Below are 19,616 nucleotides of genomic sequence, written 5' to 3'. Positions count from 1 at the left end.
TAGTCTGTTCTGTTTGTTAACTGTTCCTTACCATTTAAGCACTGGGCAATGAGACAATGATGTAGTTGATCTCTTGAATTAAATGCTTTTTTTTTCCTATAATATAAACTGCACTGTATTTGTATTAGAGACAAACATAAGGCATAATATATAGTACTGTGGTTTTTAAGTTATTCAAGCTATACATATTTTAAAACCTACTGAACTGTTTGGAATAATGGATTTCAACTAACTCTTGGCTCTCAGAGTTTGGTTGCTAAGCTGTCTTTTGGTGTGACAAGTACCTCTGCAAAGATATTCTCTCAGTCATAAAATGGATTGCTTTCATTTATAGACCAGTTGACAACTGAAAGTAGGAAAGCTCCTTTTTCCATTATAGAAATCACATGTTAAGTACAAGTTATAATGATTCTTGAGGATAAGGTGGCTGTAAATAGTTCAGTTTGTAAAGTACAGATAGTATCCATGTTTAAATATATGCTTGTAGAAAACTAGAATTTTTAATGTGTCTATAAAAAATGTTAGTTAAATTTTAAAATATTGTAATAAATAGTATTATGCAGTAGAACAGCAAGTTAAAAACACTAATTGTAGAGTAAATGAATTCTTACCTGTTTGGTTTTGTAAAGATTGAAGATATGCGAGTCATAAGAGCTATGTAACAATTTAAGTAGGTATATTAAAACAATACACCTTTGATTAATTAATAAGCAGAAGTGATAGTTTAACTGTCAAAATATTTATTTGCAAATCAAGTGGTTTAATGATTAACAACCATGAGAATCAGTCTTTGAAGCTGAAATTCATTTAAAATTGAAATTAAAATATCTTATTTAACTGATAATATCTTTGTTGTGTTTCTCATGTCCAGTTTGTGCTTTTATTTTATCACCTCACTGTATTTTGTCTTTTGTTATTTCAGTGAAGAAGCTTTTTTCTTTTTCTTTTCTGTGTGGCTCTTTTTCTGACACTCTCTAACCTTCAGCCTCAACAGCCCTCTTTCATAAAGACCTCCTGCTTTAGACTTCCTTCCTTTCTACATGGTTGAAGTACTTGAAAAAATAATGCAGAAATTCACCTTTGATTTCAAAACAAAACAAAGAAACACCACAACCCACCTAAATGTCTGAAGGTAATTTTGGATAGCTAACATGACTCTGCCTGAGGAAGGAAGAGATAAGGGTGATAATTTTAATGTGTGCCTGCCCTTTAGTATTCAGGTTACAACCTGGGTTTTTGGATCCTTATGGGCACTTCCTCATTTTCTTTTTTTTTTTTTCTTTATAAGAACATTTGATCTGGGTTCGATCCAAGTATCCTGTTTTTAAGTCCTTTAGTAGTTGCTGCTTTGACTGGGTATGAAATGAGGCAGAAAGCTCCTTCCTCTATTTATGCAGTATTTTCTTTGTGTCTGTCATATACAGTTGTGCTTTTCATGTGTTCAGTTTGGTACCACATAGTCTCTGTGGAGACTACACTTGAAGACCACTTGACAAGAACAGTTGCTGCAGAATATGGCTGAGTACTTACCTGCGTTACAGCTTTTTAAAATTTTCATTTGCAGTGGCAGTTAGCAGCTGCTTTAGAAATGTTTTCTCTCCCCTTCGAAACTGAACTGAGTTTTAACTTTTCTAGAGGCACTTTCTCCTTTTTTTTTTTTTTTTACTATATTTATTGCTGTTTATCTCTTGTGCTAAGTTAAGCAGCAGACCACCCTAAGCAGGACATGGGAAAAGCTGCTGACAAAATTTGCTAGTGCTTGTTCACAAGTGAATCAACTTAGTGTATACAAAGTGTATGCCATAAGGACTAACTTACAGGTCTATTCTGTGGTCAAATGTGAAATTGAGTTATGCTTATGGAAAGATCACTTTCGGGGTTTGTGTGTGTGTTTTTCTTTCCTTTCCTGACATGTAACTAATTTTGTATTTGTTGTTTAATGTTTTAAAAGCAAGCAAAAATTCTGTCCTTCATCCCTTCCCATTTGGATGTATCTGTTGCCTTCTGCTAATACTCTTTCCTGAGTTATGTTTCTGTAAGCTTTGTTCAGATATACAAAGGAAGGAGCACCTTTTACATCTCTCTGTTCTATCTAGACCTTATTAAAATGCAGTTAAATAACTTTTACCTGTATAAATAGCATAGATTTTTGTATTTCTTCAATTAGGCAACAGATATACAGACTGGAAGACCTAGTACAAATGGGTTCATCTGATTTTGGTAAGTTTAACACGTAATTTCACATTGGGATAGGTATCCTAGTGCCTTTTCATTATAGGAGAATATTATCACAGGCCACACACTGGTGCTTTGACTATTGACCAAGTGTTCATGGAGTGTGCTGCGGAATAACATATAACCAGGGTACAAATGTGGGTAACCAAGTCATGTAAGGTAGTGTGAAAATAGATAACAGAAATGTGAGTCAGTTTGGAACCAGATCTGGTGCACAGGACAATCCTGACCTTACTGACCTTAGTGTCGAATTTCACAATAATTTGATTTGAACTAAGATGTCACCTCTAAGGTAGAATTTGGCAAAACTATTAACTTATTTAATAAAAAATAGGAAGTTGCATCAAAACTCCTAATAACTGTTTTAGTTACAAAGGTAGTGGGTTGAGAATTTTTCAGTGTTCTCTTGGCTTACATTTAAACAAGTTGGTTATATGTGCTTAGTTTAGAATTATTTACAAACTTAGTTTATCTTTCAGCAGGATCAATAAAATGGGATCACTACAAAATGCTTTGTTTCAATTAAATACTAAGGCATGAGAAGCAGTATGTTTCTGAAGCATTATTGCAGCCTTGGGCTTATCGAAAGTCTGAAGGCTGAATTACTTAGCAGGTTGAGAAGTTCAGTAATTACTCAAATCAACTGTCTGTAGCATCTTCTCATTACAGATAAATAGTTAGCATTCTGAGAGTATAAGTGAATATTTTTACACATTATTATTTTGGTTTGATATTGTCATGCTCTGCCATTTAAATCATTGGTATGAATTGATCATCAGGCTTCTTTCATATGCTTTTGTTCATTGTATCTTAAAAATCTAATTTTGCTGGCATTTAATGCATAAGTGGAAATAGCCTTATTTTAAATTACTTTTGAACTTTTACATGGTTGCTAGACACCAAGAAACTGTTCTGTACTACTTTTTTTCCCTCAAATTAAAGCACCTGCTTGATTCTCTTTGTGTCTTGTTCTTCTTCTTGTCAAGTAAGGTAGAAAAATAAACTGTTGAATTTTATGCCTTGTACCCATCTTTCTTTGTTATTTAGAGCAAGTCACTGATAGATCTGTGACTCGATTCTCCCTTCATACAAGTAGCCTAGTAGCAGAGGAGTGTCATGAGGATTAAAATATTTAAAATTATCAGGCAGTGTGATGTTAGGTATTACTGATATAATACATAAACACACTATCTGAAGGGAAGTTATAGCCAGATGGGGATTGGTCTCTTCTCCCAGGCAGTCAGCAATAGGACAAGGGGGCATGGGCTTAAACTCTGCCAGGGGAAATTTAGACTGGATATTAGGAAGAAATTCTTTACAGAGAGAGTGGTCAGGCATTGGAACGGCCTGCCCAGGGAGGTGGTGGACTCGCCGTCCCTGGAGGTTTTTAAAGTGAGGTTGGACATGGCACTTAGTGCCATGATCTAGTAAACAGACTAGAGTTGGACCAAGGATTGGACTCGATGATCTCTGAGGTCTTTTGCAACCCAGTCGATTCTGTGATTCTGTGATTGTCACTGTTTAAAACCCTAGTTTAGAGTTTTAGGTCAGTCAATCTTTGTATATGTTTATACAGATATCAATATTGTGCAGTTCATTTAATTTCCTGTCAGTCTCAATGAGCTTTGGAGACTTGGTACTGAGAACTGTAATGTGGAAGCCATAGAAAATCTTTTTTTTTTATTCTGTTTTGTTTTGACCTTTTTTTTTTGAAGATGCCTGATCTGTTCTTAACACTCTACTGTTCCTGTTTTGTTCTACTTATTTTATTTAATTTAATTATTTATGATAGTATGCAAAAGATTTTTGTAGTGAAATACTGTAATATAAAATTTTGCTTAAACAGAACTTAGGATAAATTATTTGTAATTGCTACAAAGCAGTAGTAATATCTATCCAATAGCTTTAGAACAGTGTAATATGAGCCTCTAAACCTATGGATCTTTACCATGGCAGATCCTATGGGTTCTAATGTGTTGGGAGGAGGCTGTACACTGGAATATTGTAGTACTTGTACCAGTTGATTTGCTTCATTCAGTGAGTGTTGTTGCTCAAAAGATGTTGAGAGATGCTTATATGCATAAAACTTCAGTTGTGGGGCCCATGACAAGTGGCATACGTGAACTTTAAGGTTACCTGGAAGGGATGGGGGGAAACAAAAGGAACAGAAAGAGCAAGAGAAGGAAGGGGAAGACTCTCCAGTGGCCAGCTGGGTAGAGGAGCAAAGGCGACTGCCTTTCCCTGGGTGTGCAGTCCTGTGCAGCAGGTGACAGAGTTTTCATTCCATGTTTCCTGTGGTGTAACACACTTGAACTCGGTCCAGCTCAACCTGCTCATTTGCTGTTCTCATTTATGATGCTCCTAACAATGGCGTATCTTTAATGAGGTACAAGAGTTGCAGGCTGACTGTTTGCTAAGCATTTGTGTATTTATATTATTGGTAAGTAGTTATTGGGTATTTAAATGTTTTTGTTTTGTTATGCAGTAAGTTTAATTTTTCTCTAATTTATAATTTAAAGCTACAAGGCAAGGTGTAGGAAAAATTGAGTGATTCTCACACCAATGGCAATAGCTTCCAGTGAATCTCTGCCATAATGATGGTGTTTGAGCTTGCAGGTGCAGGATAAGGAGGGTAACACCATGAGAACTACATCTTCAGAGAGCAAAGAAAAGGAGACGCATAGCTACAATAAGTGGCTGAAAGAATACAGAACTGCAAGTGAAAGGCAGGCTACCGGGTTTCGAATGGATGGTATTACACATATTAAGGCACAGTGCAACAATGTGATGCTTCCTAAGAAGAGAAGTTACAAAGCATGTTTGCAAATTAGTCCACCTGCTTATATCCCTCAAGAGCAAAGGATGCTGACAAATGGTTTCACATGTGTCTATTCTGAAGGTGTCTTGGAAGCAGACAGGGCAGTAGGGCTAAATGATTTCTTCTAGCACCAATTCCTTGCCTCTACTGCCTTTCCTGAAGGACTGGATGTCTTTTCCCTCTATATCTGGATATGTGACTGAGATAAGATAAAGAATGGATCCCTCTGGCAATATGACATTTAGAAGCCGATGTTTGCCACCAACCATCTCCCCAGTTGTCCTCAGAATCGAGGGTGGCTTCCTAGTGGTCTGGTTTAGTTATGGTGGAGAATGCCTATGTCACATGAGTCACAGTATGAACACATCTGCTTTAAGCTATTGATCTTTTTTTACCTCAGGTCAAGCTGCAAACTTGCACTCTGAAGCGGAGAGCATCAGGCGTCAATGCATTGAGTTTTTGCATTATGTGAAAGTTTTCATCTTCAGGTGAGATATACACACAATTTACTAACTTATGTACTGAGCTTTGTGTAGCTGCTTCTTATCCATTTTTTGACTGTGTGTCTATGTATGTGTATTCAGGTATCTGGAACCCCCTAAACTGGAAAATGATGGAATGCTCCATCCATATGAAGAACTAGAAGCACAGTTACCATCAGTGTTGGTGGAAGAGCTCTATGCTTTGACCATGCACGTTGGTCGCCTTTGTGAACTCCCTAGTAGTGTCCTGGCAGCATTTACTATTCAACATCAGGCAAAGGTGGATGTCCTTTATAATTTATTTTGTTGTGTGTGTGTGTAACAGTACATATTCAACTTGATAAATTTTTGCTGAATAAGAATTAATCTTTCTTCAGGCTGAAACTGAAGTTTTTATTTATGTTTTGGTGGGTTTTTTTCCTTTATTAACTAAGTGCTATCCCATACTTGGCAAACACAACTAATAAGCTCTGGATTTTCTATTGTTTTTATCTATCTACTTATTTTTATGTTTTATAGCTTTTAGAATTCTTCCTGCACTGTAAAATTGATAATACCAATTACAGGTAAATAAACAGGCTTGAATTAACATAGTGCATTTAAAAATTCCTCAGTGTTTGTCCTTAGTAGTGGTTAGAATTCTGAGCATCTTAATAGGAGGGGCACTTTTTAAAAAATACATTCTGAAATCTGACTCAGAATAGGAAAAGACCATGCGTATAAAGAAGAAAAGTGCAGGCATGAAAGTTGGTACTGAAACATTAAACACTAGTATAGTATGCAACATTAACATTTGTGCATACATATAATAACTAATGCTTTCATATCTTTTGAGACTGAAATTACTTTTTTCTTTCTAAATGTGTAAGCTAGTATCTGGAGAGGAATAATCTTTCTGTTCCTTTAGCTTGTCAGTGGGTCCACTGTTGAGCTGATGAAAGAAACAGTTGTTTCAAGTAGACTTTAATGAAACTTGAAATTTTGGAAGTCTTTAACAGCACACTCTACTTTAGCAGTTTGTGTGCTACCTAATGCTCCTCTGGAAAGGAAAATAAAACTAAAGGTGTTGTAATCTGTCACATGGGAGTGATTTAAGATTCTGTGTACTGCAGAAAAAAATGTTTAGATTTCTCAAAGAAAATAGTGACTTGAAAACGTTCTGTGATAGGTTCACTTATTTACTGCATGGAGGAAATATGCCAAGCTGAACAGATCTTAGTTTCTCTTCAGGAGCCTGATGCCCATTTGTGGAGCAAGCTTTCAGGCTCTTTTCTCCCTTATAACCATGCGTGGTGCAAACTTTCAGTCGTTCCCTCCCTGGTAACCATTCATTCCGCAGTCTATATTTTAGAACTCTGGAGCCAAACTTTCAGGCAGAGCCTGTACCTGTTCACAGAAGAGACTTTCAGGGAACAAAATTCTCAGGAAAAGAAAAACAAACAAAAATTAATGGCGTAGAATAGCAGGAAGGCTGTCTCAAGCTGGGTGCCTGTGCAGAGGTCCAACCTGAGTTTAGAAAACCATAGACTTCTATATCTTCACAAACCATTCATACAGTGATTCGGTCCAATAGCACTGTATCACTTTGGGGTCATCTTGCTTCTCATTGGATCTTTTTCACTAATCTCATATGTGCTTTTGTTGTGTTCAGCTGTAGACAGTGTTTATGGTCCATAGCCTTGCAGGTACTGTTTTGTCTGAATAAATCTTTTTCTTCTTAATGAAGTGCAAAACAGGCCCCATTTCACAGACATCTGTAATGTCTTCATTTTAGCCATGTAATCGCTAGTTTTTTCCCCAGTCACTTCCATTCTTCCCAGCAAAGTAAAAACTAGATGTTATCTTGTGAGTGTTCAGTGTAGCTGGTAGTTGCTTTTGGTAAATATGAGCAGAACTTTACAGCCTAAGACTTCAGAAAATGCAGCTTACTAAGTAAAATGAAGCAGAGAGTATATTAAAAATCATGCAGCCTTATACTTCTAAATTATGTATTATATTTATTGTGCATTCACTTAAGCTAAATGATTAATATTAAACTTAAATTCGACTCCTGCACTGACTTGTGAGTAATAAAACCTTTGCCATACAGCTCACTTACTTAGCATAGGGGCCTCAAAGTGGGCTCACCCAGGCTGTCATGTTTATAGAATAAAGTGGTTGACTTGTAGTCAAATTACATACTGTGGGGAAAGGTCTGCATGAGACTCCTTGCACCCACAACTTATTGGTGTTCAGTTGCTGTTCTGCTTCCTTGTGGGTTTCCCAAAAGGAGTTCTTGGCCTGGCTATGGCTCAGGCCTTTACATCTGGAGCCTGGAACAAACAGCTACTGGTTTGGCTTGGGAGCGGGTGGTCCAGTGCATCCATCACAATCTGTCAAGCTTGAATCAAGGCATTGTGTTTAAACTGTAATTTAGATCAGATTAAAGACTTCACGAACATCCTCTACAGACCAAATTAATTGTCATGAAGGTTTTCTGTTTATTTTAACTTTTTTTTTTTCTTTAACTGAATGGCGTGTCTGTATGTTACAGTGTATTTGATCATAGATATCCATAATGTTCACTGCAGGCAAGATGTATGCTTATCCTCATGTGTCTTAACATGGTACCTAGAATTTGCTAAAGAAATGTTGTATAAATGTGTGTATTTCTACTCACAGGTCTTTCCCCCTTCATGGCATTTACTACACCTCCACTTGGATATTCATTGGCTAGTATTGGAAATTCTTCATGTAGCAGGTGAAAAAATGATGAGTAAGTACCTAGATTTTTCTTTTGAACTTATTATTGTACGTATGAATGACCTAGATTTCTCACCTTAATTTGTCCAGAATCATTCACTACTTTTGGTAGAATTTAAGCACTGCTATGCCTAATTGGGTAAATTCAGATAAGGTGAAGGCAGGTTGTTTGTGAATCTTCATGTAGCTCAAATTAAATGAAATAGTTTTAGGAATTTGTTCTATCAAAACTTGACCAAGATTACAAAGTTTGTTCTCAACTTATGCTTTCAACATACTAAATATTTAATAATAATACACTTTATAATATCACAAATAAAAGTGCATTTGCAGGGATCCAGAATGCATAAAAGTGAACATCGATTTGATGAAAACAATATAGGAAAATTATCCAAGGACGAAACAGAACAGACAATTCTTATTGTTAACTGTATGTGACTCTAAGAAAATAGTGGGGAAAAAGAAGCCTCAGTCAGAGGAGTTTGTAAGAATAGGGCAAGGCAGTACCTGCTTTTTGTTTTGTTTGTTTTAAAGGCTTTAAAAGGGAAGAAAGTAGATTGTAAAGAGTAAGTTCTTCACAAAAGCTAGATAAAAAGGTCATAGGATGCATTTGAAGAACCCGACTTCAAAGGAGTCCAGTTTGCTAAAGAATTATTAAAATACAGAAGAGAACTTTATTTGCTATATGAGGATTATGTTTATTGTTAATGTCCATGCTAGCAAAATAAATCACAAAATCTTCTATAATCATTGTGTTACTACAACCAAACTTTCCCCTTGTTATTATAAGTTATCAATATAAGTTCCATATAGGAATTAAAACTGTTAGACTAACATTGAGGTCTAAAAAGAATGTACTGTACATTTAGCCTAGGTAACTGGTACTGAAACTGAGCTCTTGGGTTAGACTTTGTCTTCTCAGAGTGCTGTCACAGCACACCCTTGCTCTGATTAATGCATCTTCACTGTTTCTGTATGTCTGTGTTACTGGACAATGTGTGGGTTATCTGTTTGTTCTAGAGTTCTAAGTTTCTTTTGTGATCAGTTGTGGGATAACCTGTTTTCTTTTTTTGGGGCCTTTTGGAGAAAGGATGAGAAAGCTGTTGGAGGTGATTTATTGTTCAGAATTCTATATTTATTTCTAGATAAAGTTCTGAGTAATAATGCCATAATCCATATTCATAAGAGAAAGCTCATGCTTTTTAACAACAGAATTTACTAGTCAAGACAGTAGTATGTCTGTGTATATTGTCTTGTATTCTTATGTGTCTTGCAGAATTTCTTAGTTTCTCATCTCATTCTGTACAGTACATTGAGTGGAAACTTCACACTGCTGAGACCAATGGCAAGATAGTGGGTTCAGGGCTTCACCCTCCATTTCCAAGAATAAAATACAGGCTCGTTCTGCATATTAATGTTCCACTGATGTCAAGGGAGTTGTCCTGTTGGAAAGCTTGTGGAATAAGATCTTAAAGCCGCTTAACTTCACCATTTTATCTCTGTTAATGTCTACAAATGCTCAAGCTGGAATGTCATCATGCCAGCTTTTTACTTCAACACATCCAAAGGAAAGTGTTAGACCTCTCCAGAATTGTTTGTCATCAACTTACATATCTGCAAAACATGTCATGATTTCAGAACATGCGCACTTGCATGTGACAAAGGGGAGCTTGCAGATAAATAAATCTTTATTCCACTGCAAAAACCATGCCAATAAAAGGCTGTAAAATGCCAAACTATTTTACTGTCAACCAGAATAATACCAGACTTCAGTGTATTAATGAAGGGACTACCTTCAACTTGAAATGGATGAATTTTCCCAAATGAGTTTGTAAATTTTATTTATTTATTTATTTATTTGTTCATTTATTCATTTATTTATTTATTTTTAGGACAAGTTGTATATGCTAACCATTTCATAAATCTAACCGGAGAGAATTTAACCAGTACCAGTTTGTTTGAAACACACTGTGGAAATCTCATATCTGATTTAATAAGCTTATCCATCAACAAGTATATAAAGGTAACTTATTTATGTAGGTTATGGGCAGTTAGAGGCTTGTATTGGGTACCACATGAATTAGATATTGCACTAATGCATAGAAAATTTCTTGCTGCTAAGTTTTAAATGTTATGTGTGGCTTTGTAACTACATGTTTTAAAGAGTGTTATTTGTTAGGAGCTCAAATTGTGTTATATTTATTCATGACCATCTGGCAGCTGAATGAGAGAGTAATATTGAAATGCACCATGTACAGAGCAGAAGTGAGTGCCACATTTCCTAAGTTCAGTTTTCCAGGTTTAATGCCAAACATGGCACAGTCTAAAAGGTTTAGAGCTATAGATGCAAAAAAAAAAAAAAAAAAATCTTTTCAAACTCTCTCAACAGGAACAAAAAGAGAATCACTGTAATCCTGGCAGTAAGCTTACTGGACAGTAACAGAATGTCATATTACAGTTTATTGTTGCACTGCTCCTATTTCTGCAAACTCATCTTTCTGTTACAGTGCTTTTATATTTGTTAGGGGAGAACCTGTCCTTCTCTTTTCTTTTTCTTTCCTTTCAAAGCTGCAGTGGCTTTCTTACTTGTTTTGAGCACTCCAAAGCTAGAAAGTCATAATAGCTCCATATAGCAGCTAGTAAAAGAGCTGCGTAATCTTCTGTGTCGTTGTCAAAACTGCTTTAGATGGGCATGTGCGATCCATTCGTGCAGGACTGAACTCTGAGAATAAGTGACAGTGACCGCTGTATAATTTATGTTTTCCTAGCACAAAGACATGAAAAATGGAATCCCCTTATTTTATATTGCTGGTTTGGGGGTGGGAGGCAGGAAGTATCTGTAGTAGCATTTGATAACTGTTCTTTTAAGCTGTCTTTCTGTAGAGAACTCTGTTACCTTTTAAAATCAGTTTTGATCTATTATCAGGTAATACTGTAATCTCCTTCCCCATCAAAGGGCAAGAGATGGGAGTTATGTTTTTAAAGGAGGATTCAAATAGTATCTGACCATTGTGCTTGATTGTAGGCTTTGAAACATCCGATGTTAGAATGACAGATTCATCCTACTTCCACAGAGCCACATTACAAAGAGAAGAGATTGTTTTGCTACCACTTTTTCTGCAGCTCTCCCTGGGCTTGGGCTGCACAGGTTGAAATAGTTCTATTTGAGATTAATTTCTGAAACACAGCTTGGCCTTTAGCTGGATCTTCAGTTGGCACCTCCTCTAGTATGCATTCATTTCTATAATCCAGTAATGGAAATAACAGCCCTCAAAATTGTTGAAAACATATCTCATACCTGAAATAGATGACACTGTCAGCTCGTCCCTAAAACATATCCTTTGCTTTTAGCTGAGAAATTTCACAAGGGCAGTTCCTAACATGTGTGGGAATCCTTGGAAGGAGGGACATAAACTCTAATCCTACACACTCTCATTTTCAGATCTATTTCTTGAGCAGCTCTGGTATCAAGGCAGTTGACTTGGATCATGTACTGAGCCCATTGTGCTCCGAGATACATTTGGCAGAGAATATATATCCTTGGATATCTCCTTTCTGTTTTCAGCAGCACATCTCTGGCACCAGAGCTCTGTTGCCCCAAAAGATTGCCACAGTTTGAGGTTATAACCCTTCTTACCAAGAGACTGAGCTCAGGACATTGCAAGAGGAAATCCAGACCATCTCTGAAGAAAACTGTCTCAGTTATCCTTAGTCTAGCCAATATCTGTATGGTCTCTGGTTTTGATACTGCTGGCCAAACTCTATCCTGGATAGATACTGCACACCTGCAGAAGAGATCCTGCAATCTTGTAGAAGAGCACAGCAGTAGATGCAAGTAGTAGATGAAGAAACGTAGTTGCTGCGACAACTGGTATTCCATGTAAAAGGCCTGAAACTGTCACTTGTAAGATAGTTTGTGTACCTAATACTTCTGTAAAATCCTACAGTGTTAAAATGCACCTGTAATATGTAGACTGCCCCCTTCTGACAGATCTGTTTTGCTCTTTGAGTCATAACAAGAGTATTTTTGAGGCGACTCAATTTTGGGAAATTAGTAGTTAAATAATGAATTTTTCAATAGGCTTTAGTAGGCACACTGATGTTTATTTTCAAGATAATATTTACATAAGATTAATTCAGATTCCCATAATGGATCTTTAACTAGGAATACAAGGAAGCATAGGCACGTGAAAAACTCTAAACAGCCTATGCGGAATGTGAATAACAGAATTATTTTAAATAGTTCAGTCTTGAACTTAGGATGTTCTTAAATTGATTGTTAGGGTCTAACCTGGCAATTTCATAGGGTAAGCAGGGTTCTTTACAGAGAGAGGAAAACAAAGTATGTGTTACACTTATAAATACATATTGAAAACTTGATTATAAATATTAACTTACATTTCAACCTGCTTTGGACCTGCATGAAACAGCGGTTGTAAATGTATTATTCTAAAGGTCGATGATAAATAGTCTATATCTGCATAGACTATTACACAGATTTAAAACTATTTGTGATATGCCTTGTTCTTCTAATTGTGAGTGTGGTTTTTACTAATTCACTCCCGCTTTTGTAATGTTCCTTTCCCACAGCTACTGCTGTCTCTGGCATTTTGTATTTCGATTTTTGATTTACTCTGTTATGTTTCCAGATTTAGAAATTATTTTAAGTGCCCATGTGATTTGAGAATAGTCATGCGTGAATGGATCAGGAAGAGCACGAGGACATAATTCAAGTTTTGTCTTGTCGGATCTAGGTGTCTAGGAGTTATTTGGCTAAACTAGTCACCCAATATTATCTTTATTCTTAAGAAATGATAGCAATAGTTCTTTCTTCTGCAGTGAGTTAGATTAATTAGTTTCTCTAGGTGCCCATTCCACTCTATTTGCTTTGGAGGGGTGTAGATTGGTTATACAGTCTTGGACTACTCATTGCTTAGAGATAAACTGAGTATGAGCTGCTTTTTCTTGCCTCTTTCTACATTTCTGCCATTGTGTCCTTGCTGAAAATAAAATGTGCTGAATTATGCTATTTAAGCAAAGCTTTTATCACTGGTTTTACCACTTCTGAATACAGTTCAGTTGATTCATAGGTCCTAAGATGGAGTAAGTATTGTCTATACTATAATTATTTCAAATACAGTGCAGGTAGATCTTTAAAACATGGAAGTATACAGAGGGTTTTTTTAATATATTTAGCACTTCTTTTTGCTGTTTTGCTTATTTTGTTTCACAATTCAGGGAATGTAAAACTGAAAGATGAATCACAAGAAGACTACATTTTAAATACATCAGTTTGAGTGAATTTTGTTAAATGTGGAATAGTAATCAAATAACGTACATGACTTGAAATATACTGTTTTCTGCATATTAAAATAATGCCTTGCAGTAAATTTACCGAAAAGCAGATTTTGAGAAATGTTATGGGAACATTAACATCCTCATGCCAACAAAAACATCTTTTACTAGCATTAAGGCTTGTCATTAAGGATTTTTCAGTTAAAAATAACAACAATAATAGCTTTTAAATCATTGGAAATCTCTTCCTTATCTTCCTGAGAACATCAAGAAAACCTAATCAATCATTTTCTCTTTGCTCTACTTTCAGACAATGAATCAGTATTGCAATTCCTTTTCATTTAGGCCTCAGAAACACGTTTTCATTTGATTAAATAATGTTGGAAAGTGGCTCAGAAGAAACTAAGAAACAGCACAACCTATAACTTATGTACAATTAGGAAACAGTCTGTTGTATGAGACATATTTTTGATGTTAATGGAATAATGCACTTTCCAATATGTAATTGTAACTATATTATGTAACTGAAAAAACCCCAAACAACCCAAACCAGTGGAAATATTGGTACGTACAGTGCAATTGCAAAAATAACATTTCTCTGAATAATTGTTTTGCATGTTCTTTTCCAGGTGAGACCATCTGAGGCTCTTACTAGTCACCATTATCCCTGTACATGCATTAAAGAACTATGGATTCTGCTTATACAGCTGCTGGACCACAGAAGTAAAGGGTCTCACACAGAGGTGATGGAAGAATACTGTTGCATGTGCATGCATGTTACATATGCAATACAGCTGTCAAATGTTCCCACATTGCCATAGATGCACTAATTCACATATCTGTTGATACAACTGAATTTCATGTTTACTTTAGGAGGACTGCATACTAACTCTGATCCTTTAGGCCCTTGTCCTGAATGGGCATCAAGCCCATACTTGCAGTATACTGTTTGGTTATGACCTAGAGCACTGAGAAGGAGTGCTCCTTGTGCTGAGGAAAGCAAAGCAAAGGAACAGAAGAAAAGAAAACATATTTACCCATCTTTAAACATTTTTATTATCTGTCATTTATGTGTTACATCATGCAGTGGTTCATCTCCAGGCATTAGAAACATGGGCACAGTCAGACCAGTAATCTATCTAGCCCATGTGTCTGTCTTTGATACCCATACTTTACCTATACAAGCACAACCTGGTTTTTGTTTTTGAATCTTGTATTTGCTGACTTCTTTTGATGCTCCCTTATACTTTTATTGGAAGAGCCAATCACTACCTGTTGTCCTTCCTTATACCAATAGGACTTTATATGCCTCTCAACGTTTTTTTTTTTTTTCTGATGTCTTCTACCTTCTGCCTTTTCTAGAATCATAGAATCATTTGGCTGGAAGAGACCCTTGAGATCATAGAGTCAAACCATAACCTAACTTCAGCTAGCACTAAACCATGTCCCTAAGAGGATTATCTATACGTCTTTTAAACATCTCCAGGGATGGTGATTCAACTTCTTCCCTGGGCAGCCTGATCCAGTGCTTCACATCTCTTTCTGTGAAGAAATTTTTCCTTAATATTGAATCTGAACCTCCCCGGCACAACTTCAGGCTGTTTTTTCTTGTCCTATCACTTGCTGCTTGGGAGAACAACACCCCCCCATGCTACAACCTCTTTTCAGGTAGTTGTAGACATTGTTACCTATAAATACTCAACCCTATCATCACCCTCATCAAGCTCCAGACAATCAAAATACTCCTGCATATACAGGGCTACCCCACTGTGGATGGGTTTTGATAGATTAAGACCTGTTGCTGAATTAGTCAGGCTCAAAGGTATCTCAAGGCCACTTCGAGAACAGAGTCTGCTGTGAGAAAGAGGGGCGTTCCTCAATCACCGGGGTCCTGGCGTGGCATGAATCATCGGACGTATCATCAGTGAGACTCCAGCGCACGGACAGCCCACGATACTCATTTAACAAATCCATGCTTGGAGCGTGGACGCATGATTAGAATATAGTTACGTATATAAGGAGACTTGTTTCTGTAATAAATGGCTTAGCGTGATTCACATTGAATCGACTTGTTTTGCTTAGTCCTTATCTCGCTCTACACCCCACCTCCTCTCCTTTCTTGCCTATCCTTTCTGAAGAGTTTATAGCCATGCAGTGCAGCACTCCAGTCGTGCGAGTCATCCCACCATGTTTCTGTGATGGCAACTACATTGTAGTTTTTCTGCTGCATAACAGCTTCCAGCTATTCCAGCTTCTTCAGCCAGACTAAGAGTCACTGTACTCAGTCATTCTTTTTACAGGTGCCATTCACTACCTGTGGTCATCTTTGTCACCCTACTCTGAACCTTTCTTCCATTCTACAACATCCTATTTTGAATGGCAGAGTACCAGGATTGCATGCAGTATTCAAAGTATGGATTAGGTGGCCATATGACTTTATACATTGTGTAATGATGTTTTCTATTTTGTTCTTCTCCTTTGCTGATATTTTCAAGTGTTTTGATTTTTCTTTCTTGACTGCTGATTAGATAGAATTGAGCTGATGTTTCTCTGAATATTAAGGAGTATCAAAATCCTTTGAAAGCTTTCTAAATAATCTTTATAAAAACCAAAGCTGCCATCTGTGCAATGAGTACTGTTCACTTAGTATAGACTGAAGTACTTCACAGTAGAGTGTTTGTACTGATAGCTCTTTACTCATTCATGACAACAGATGTAAAGCTGGACCACACAAGTGAAACTATTAGTGTTAAGTGTTTGCACTAGCAATTTGAAGCGTAAGTTTGGATCGGGACTCAGCTAAGGTGGGTGAAATACAGGTGCAAGAAGTCCCAGAGAGCTGCTGGAAAGATAGGCAAAGGTTGTAAGAAGAAGTCACATTGTGGTTTGGACAGGGGTCTGAGGCAAAGAGAATTAATCGGTTTGTCGGTGCTGGAACAGACTTGGAACAAAACAGAGAATTTGAACCTCAGTTTGCTGTCTCTCAGAGTGACACTCTCCCATTTACTACTGTCTTCCTCTTGATTAGGTTAGTGTGGCACTAAAAGTTTTTCAAAGCGATGTTATAAGAAGTCTTTGAAGAACTCTGATCTCTCATTTGAGTGCTGGTGTGCTGTCATTCCATAGCTTGTAGTTTTGCTGGTGAAGTATCATACCATGTTCTTCCTTGTGACCAAAGCTTGTTTTTTCATATTGCTTTCTGTTGGCATTTGAGAGAGTGAGAGAGGACAGGTGTTCTCTCGTAATACTGAACATTGTTTTTCGAATTTTCATTTAATGACTGTCATCTTGCTTGTTCTCTGTAAGAGCAAATTAATCAATAGGACAGTATTGTGGAGAAAATTGTTAACATAGGTTTTGTTATTCAACAGAGTTTAAATTTACTTCTGCATTTTCTACAGTGTTTCTGGAGCTTGGTGAACAAAACTCTGAAGAATACCTTTGAAAGGCCAAGTAGTTCTGAAAGGACGCCTGGTTTTGAAACAGTTCAGTGTAAAGACCCATTGAGTTTTAGCTGGTGGATTATTACTCATCTAGCATCACTCTACCAGTTTGACCGTAATGGAAATCTAAATGAAAAGGTGGGTATGATTTTTTTCTAAATACCTAAAGGTTGTTATCATTTATTCAGGTCTTTAATGTTGCTTGGTTATTGTTGTTGACAGAAAACAATTCATATTGTAATACAGGAGCTTTCACACTCCTTACAAAATGTCCTTTAAGGTTAGTTGTGTTGAAGTGTGCTTTGTATAAGTCAGTAAACATTCCAAGAGTCCCTGACATATTCATGCTATACACCAGATATTCAGTAGATTTACTGTATTAAGGAAACGTGAAATATCCCATCTTATCTAGTTATTAGCACATATACTTAATGATGTAGCATGTGTTTTAAGATTGTCTGCCTGTGGCACAAATGCTTCACTGGTTTTGTTGTTTTAGGAACTTAACACATTAGATTATATGGTATGAAGTATAAACCTCAAATATTGACTGTGTAACTGTTATTCCTTTTTTTTTTTTTTTTTTCCTTAAGTGGTAGCTCTGCTCTGGATAAAATCCAGTCTGTCTAATTGCGTTCCCTTTGCACCACAACAATGTCAGGATGAGGTGCATATATGTTTGCTTATACAGCTTAATTTTCTGTGTTGGTGTGTTACCAATAGACACTGTCTAATAAAGGTTGAATTCAAGCTTAAGTTTAGGAAGTTCTGATGGCAAGTTGCAAGACATTTGCTTTTAGATGATTTTCTTCCTGGCTAGAGCAGGCAAGTCCCCAGTTAGTCAGGTTCTTCTCTGTGAATCTCATTGTGAGGGACTTGACATGACCATGCATTCTGTAAGGGGCCTAGAGCTGTATGTGCCATTCCTACACCTGTAAGATGTATGTAGGGCCATGCTTGGTACTGATGCATCAAATTCCTTCATGGACCTCAAGGCAGTTTTCTGCAGTTCTAGGGACATGTAAATCCTGACTTCTTTCAGTCTCTTCCTCTGAGATTCATCCTGCCTAATTTTAAGTTTCTAATCATTAACTGAGAAGGAAATAGACACTTGCTGAGGCATTTAATCCATTTTGAGAGGTATGAAAGTTGCCGAATTTTCTTAATTGACTATAGAGTGAGCTGACTAGAAGCCAAAGAGGGAGCTGAAGATCCAGAAATCTTTTGGGGTTTTATTTTGTTCATTTGATTTTTTTGTTTGTGTTTTTTTCTTTTTCTTTCTTTTTTTTTTTTTTTGTCTGATATTGTTTTTTTGGCATTAAGGAGAATCAGGTCATGCCATTGGCTTTCTTACGTTCCCTAGTTTGCCAAGCAGCAGCTGTATATGGCTTCTTATACAAATTTGGTTTAATTGCCCTTTATTGTGAAGTATCTTTTTTTATTTGTAGTTTCATAGTGTGTATTAAAACTGGGAAGGTCACCCATACCCTTTTTCTGTTGATCTATACCATAATTTCCTGTCCTGATTTAGGATGAAAGGTTAAAACCTTGAAACATGCTTGTGAACTGAAGATCTGTAAAGAGGAGTCATCACATCAGCTGATCAATTGGTTTTGAAAACTTAAAATCCTCCTCTCCCCCCTCCGTCTTTTGGTCTTTAAAAGCATTAGTATATAAACAGAGAAAGAATGAAAAATGTTGAACTTCTGTGAATGCTTTTAATCCTAAGTAGACTTTCTAATAATAGTAAGAATTATTGTCATTTATTTTTCTCTTGCAAATTCCCTGGTTTGTCACCCAAAAAAAGAAATATAGGAAAGGTGTGACAACTCAGTGCTTGAATACCTAGTTGAAAAACTTATGACCATTTCTGTTGACTGAAGGACTTGATGAATATGGGATGCTTGTACTTCTGCTGCTTTGTGGGTTGACAGATCCTTTAGGATCCCGTGACATGGTGCTCATTAGAAAAGAATGAACCACACACTAATGCCATGGCAAAATGAAGCAACTTGTTCCACATTCATACAGTGTGAAATTGCAGATCGCATCTGATGGTTGCATTGAAGTTTGTCTCAGGCTTCTTTTGCTTTTGCCATAGTGTATTGCAGGGGGACACTGGGAAGCTAGAATTACTGCACTCCCTGCTTACTGGAGGAACGTAGCTGGAGAGAAAAGGTTATTCTCAGGTCGAATACAGAAACCAATGGGAATCAGACATTTATCCTGGGTTTCTTATATATTATACCCTAATCAAAATGCAGTGATACTATTTACTTTTATAGTTAGATTTTTTTTTTCCTATCTCTCATGCTGATATGTACTATGTGTTTAGCTTTATGGGAGATTATTTTTTGCCTCAGGTACTATATTATTTAAACAAGCCAAAGAGTCATAGAATGGGAAAAAGGATTCCTGTTGTTCTTATTTTGGAGTAGGCATCTGAGACACAGTGACAGGAAGTGACTTGCCCAAGATTAAATATTATTTTTTCCTTAGAGCCCACATGAGAGAGGAGAATCTCAGTCTCAATTTGTAAATTGCGAGACCCTTCTGTGCACGTGCCTTTTGATGGTTCCAGTAGTCTTTATGTTCACACTG

The 19,616-nt window shown here is 36.7% G+C and overlaps 1 protein-coding gene across 1 annotated transcript in view; it reads left to right on the top strand.

The window, feature by feature from the left end:
* The window catches only part of MMS22L (MMS22 like, DNA repair protein), a gene marked incomplete at both ends in the record, with an annotated part of 93,962 nt that overhangs the window by 8,128 nt on the left and 66,218 nt on the right, over positions 1 to 19,616 (top strand). The window contains 7 exons of the mRNA XM_080341404.1: positions 2,168 to 2,220; positions 5,454 to 5,541; positions 5,638 to 5,815; positions 8,197 to 8,290; positions 10,170 to 10,300; positions 14,202 to 14,315; positions 16,974 to 17,153. Coding sequence (XP_080197530.1) covers positions 2,168 to 2,220; positions 5,454 to 5,541; positions 5,638 to 5,815; positions 8,197 to 8,290; positions 10,170 to 10,300; positions 14,202 to 14,315; positions 16,974 to 17,153 — 838 coding nt within the window. The remainder of the gene's footprint in view (positions 1 to 2,167; positions 2,221 to 5,453; positions 5,542 to 5,637; positions 5,816 to 8,196; positions 8,291 to 10,169; positions 10,301 to 14,201; positions 14,316 to 16,973; positions 17,154 to 19,616) is intronic.

Source organism: Nesoenas mayeri (assembly GCF_963082525.1).
Source record: "Nesoenas mayeri genome assembly, chromosome: 3".
Taxonomy (NCBI): domain Eukaryota; kingdom Metazoa; phylum Chordata; class Aves; order Columbiformes; family Columbidae; genus Nesoenas; species Nesoenas mayeri.
The sequence above is the reverse complement of the archived record's forward strand: the minus strand, read 5'-3'. Positions and strand labels throughout refer to the sequence as shown.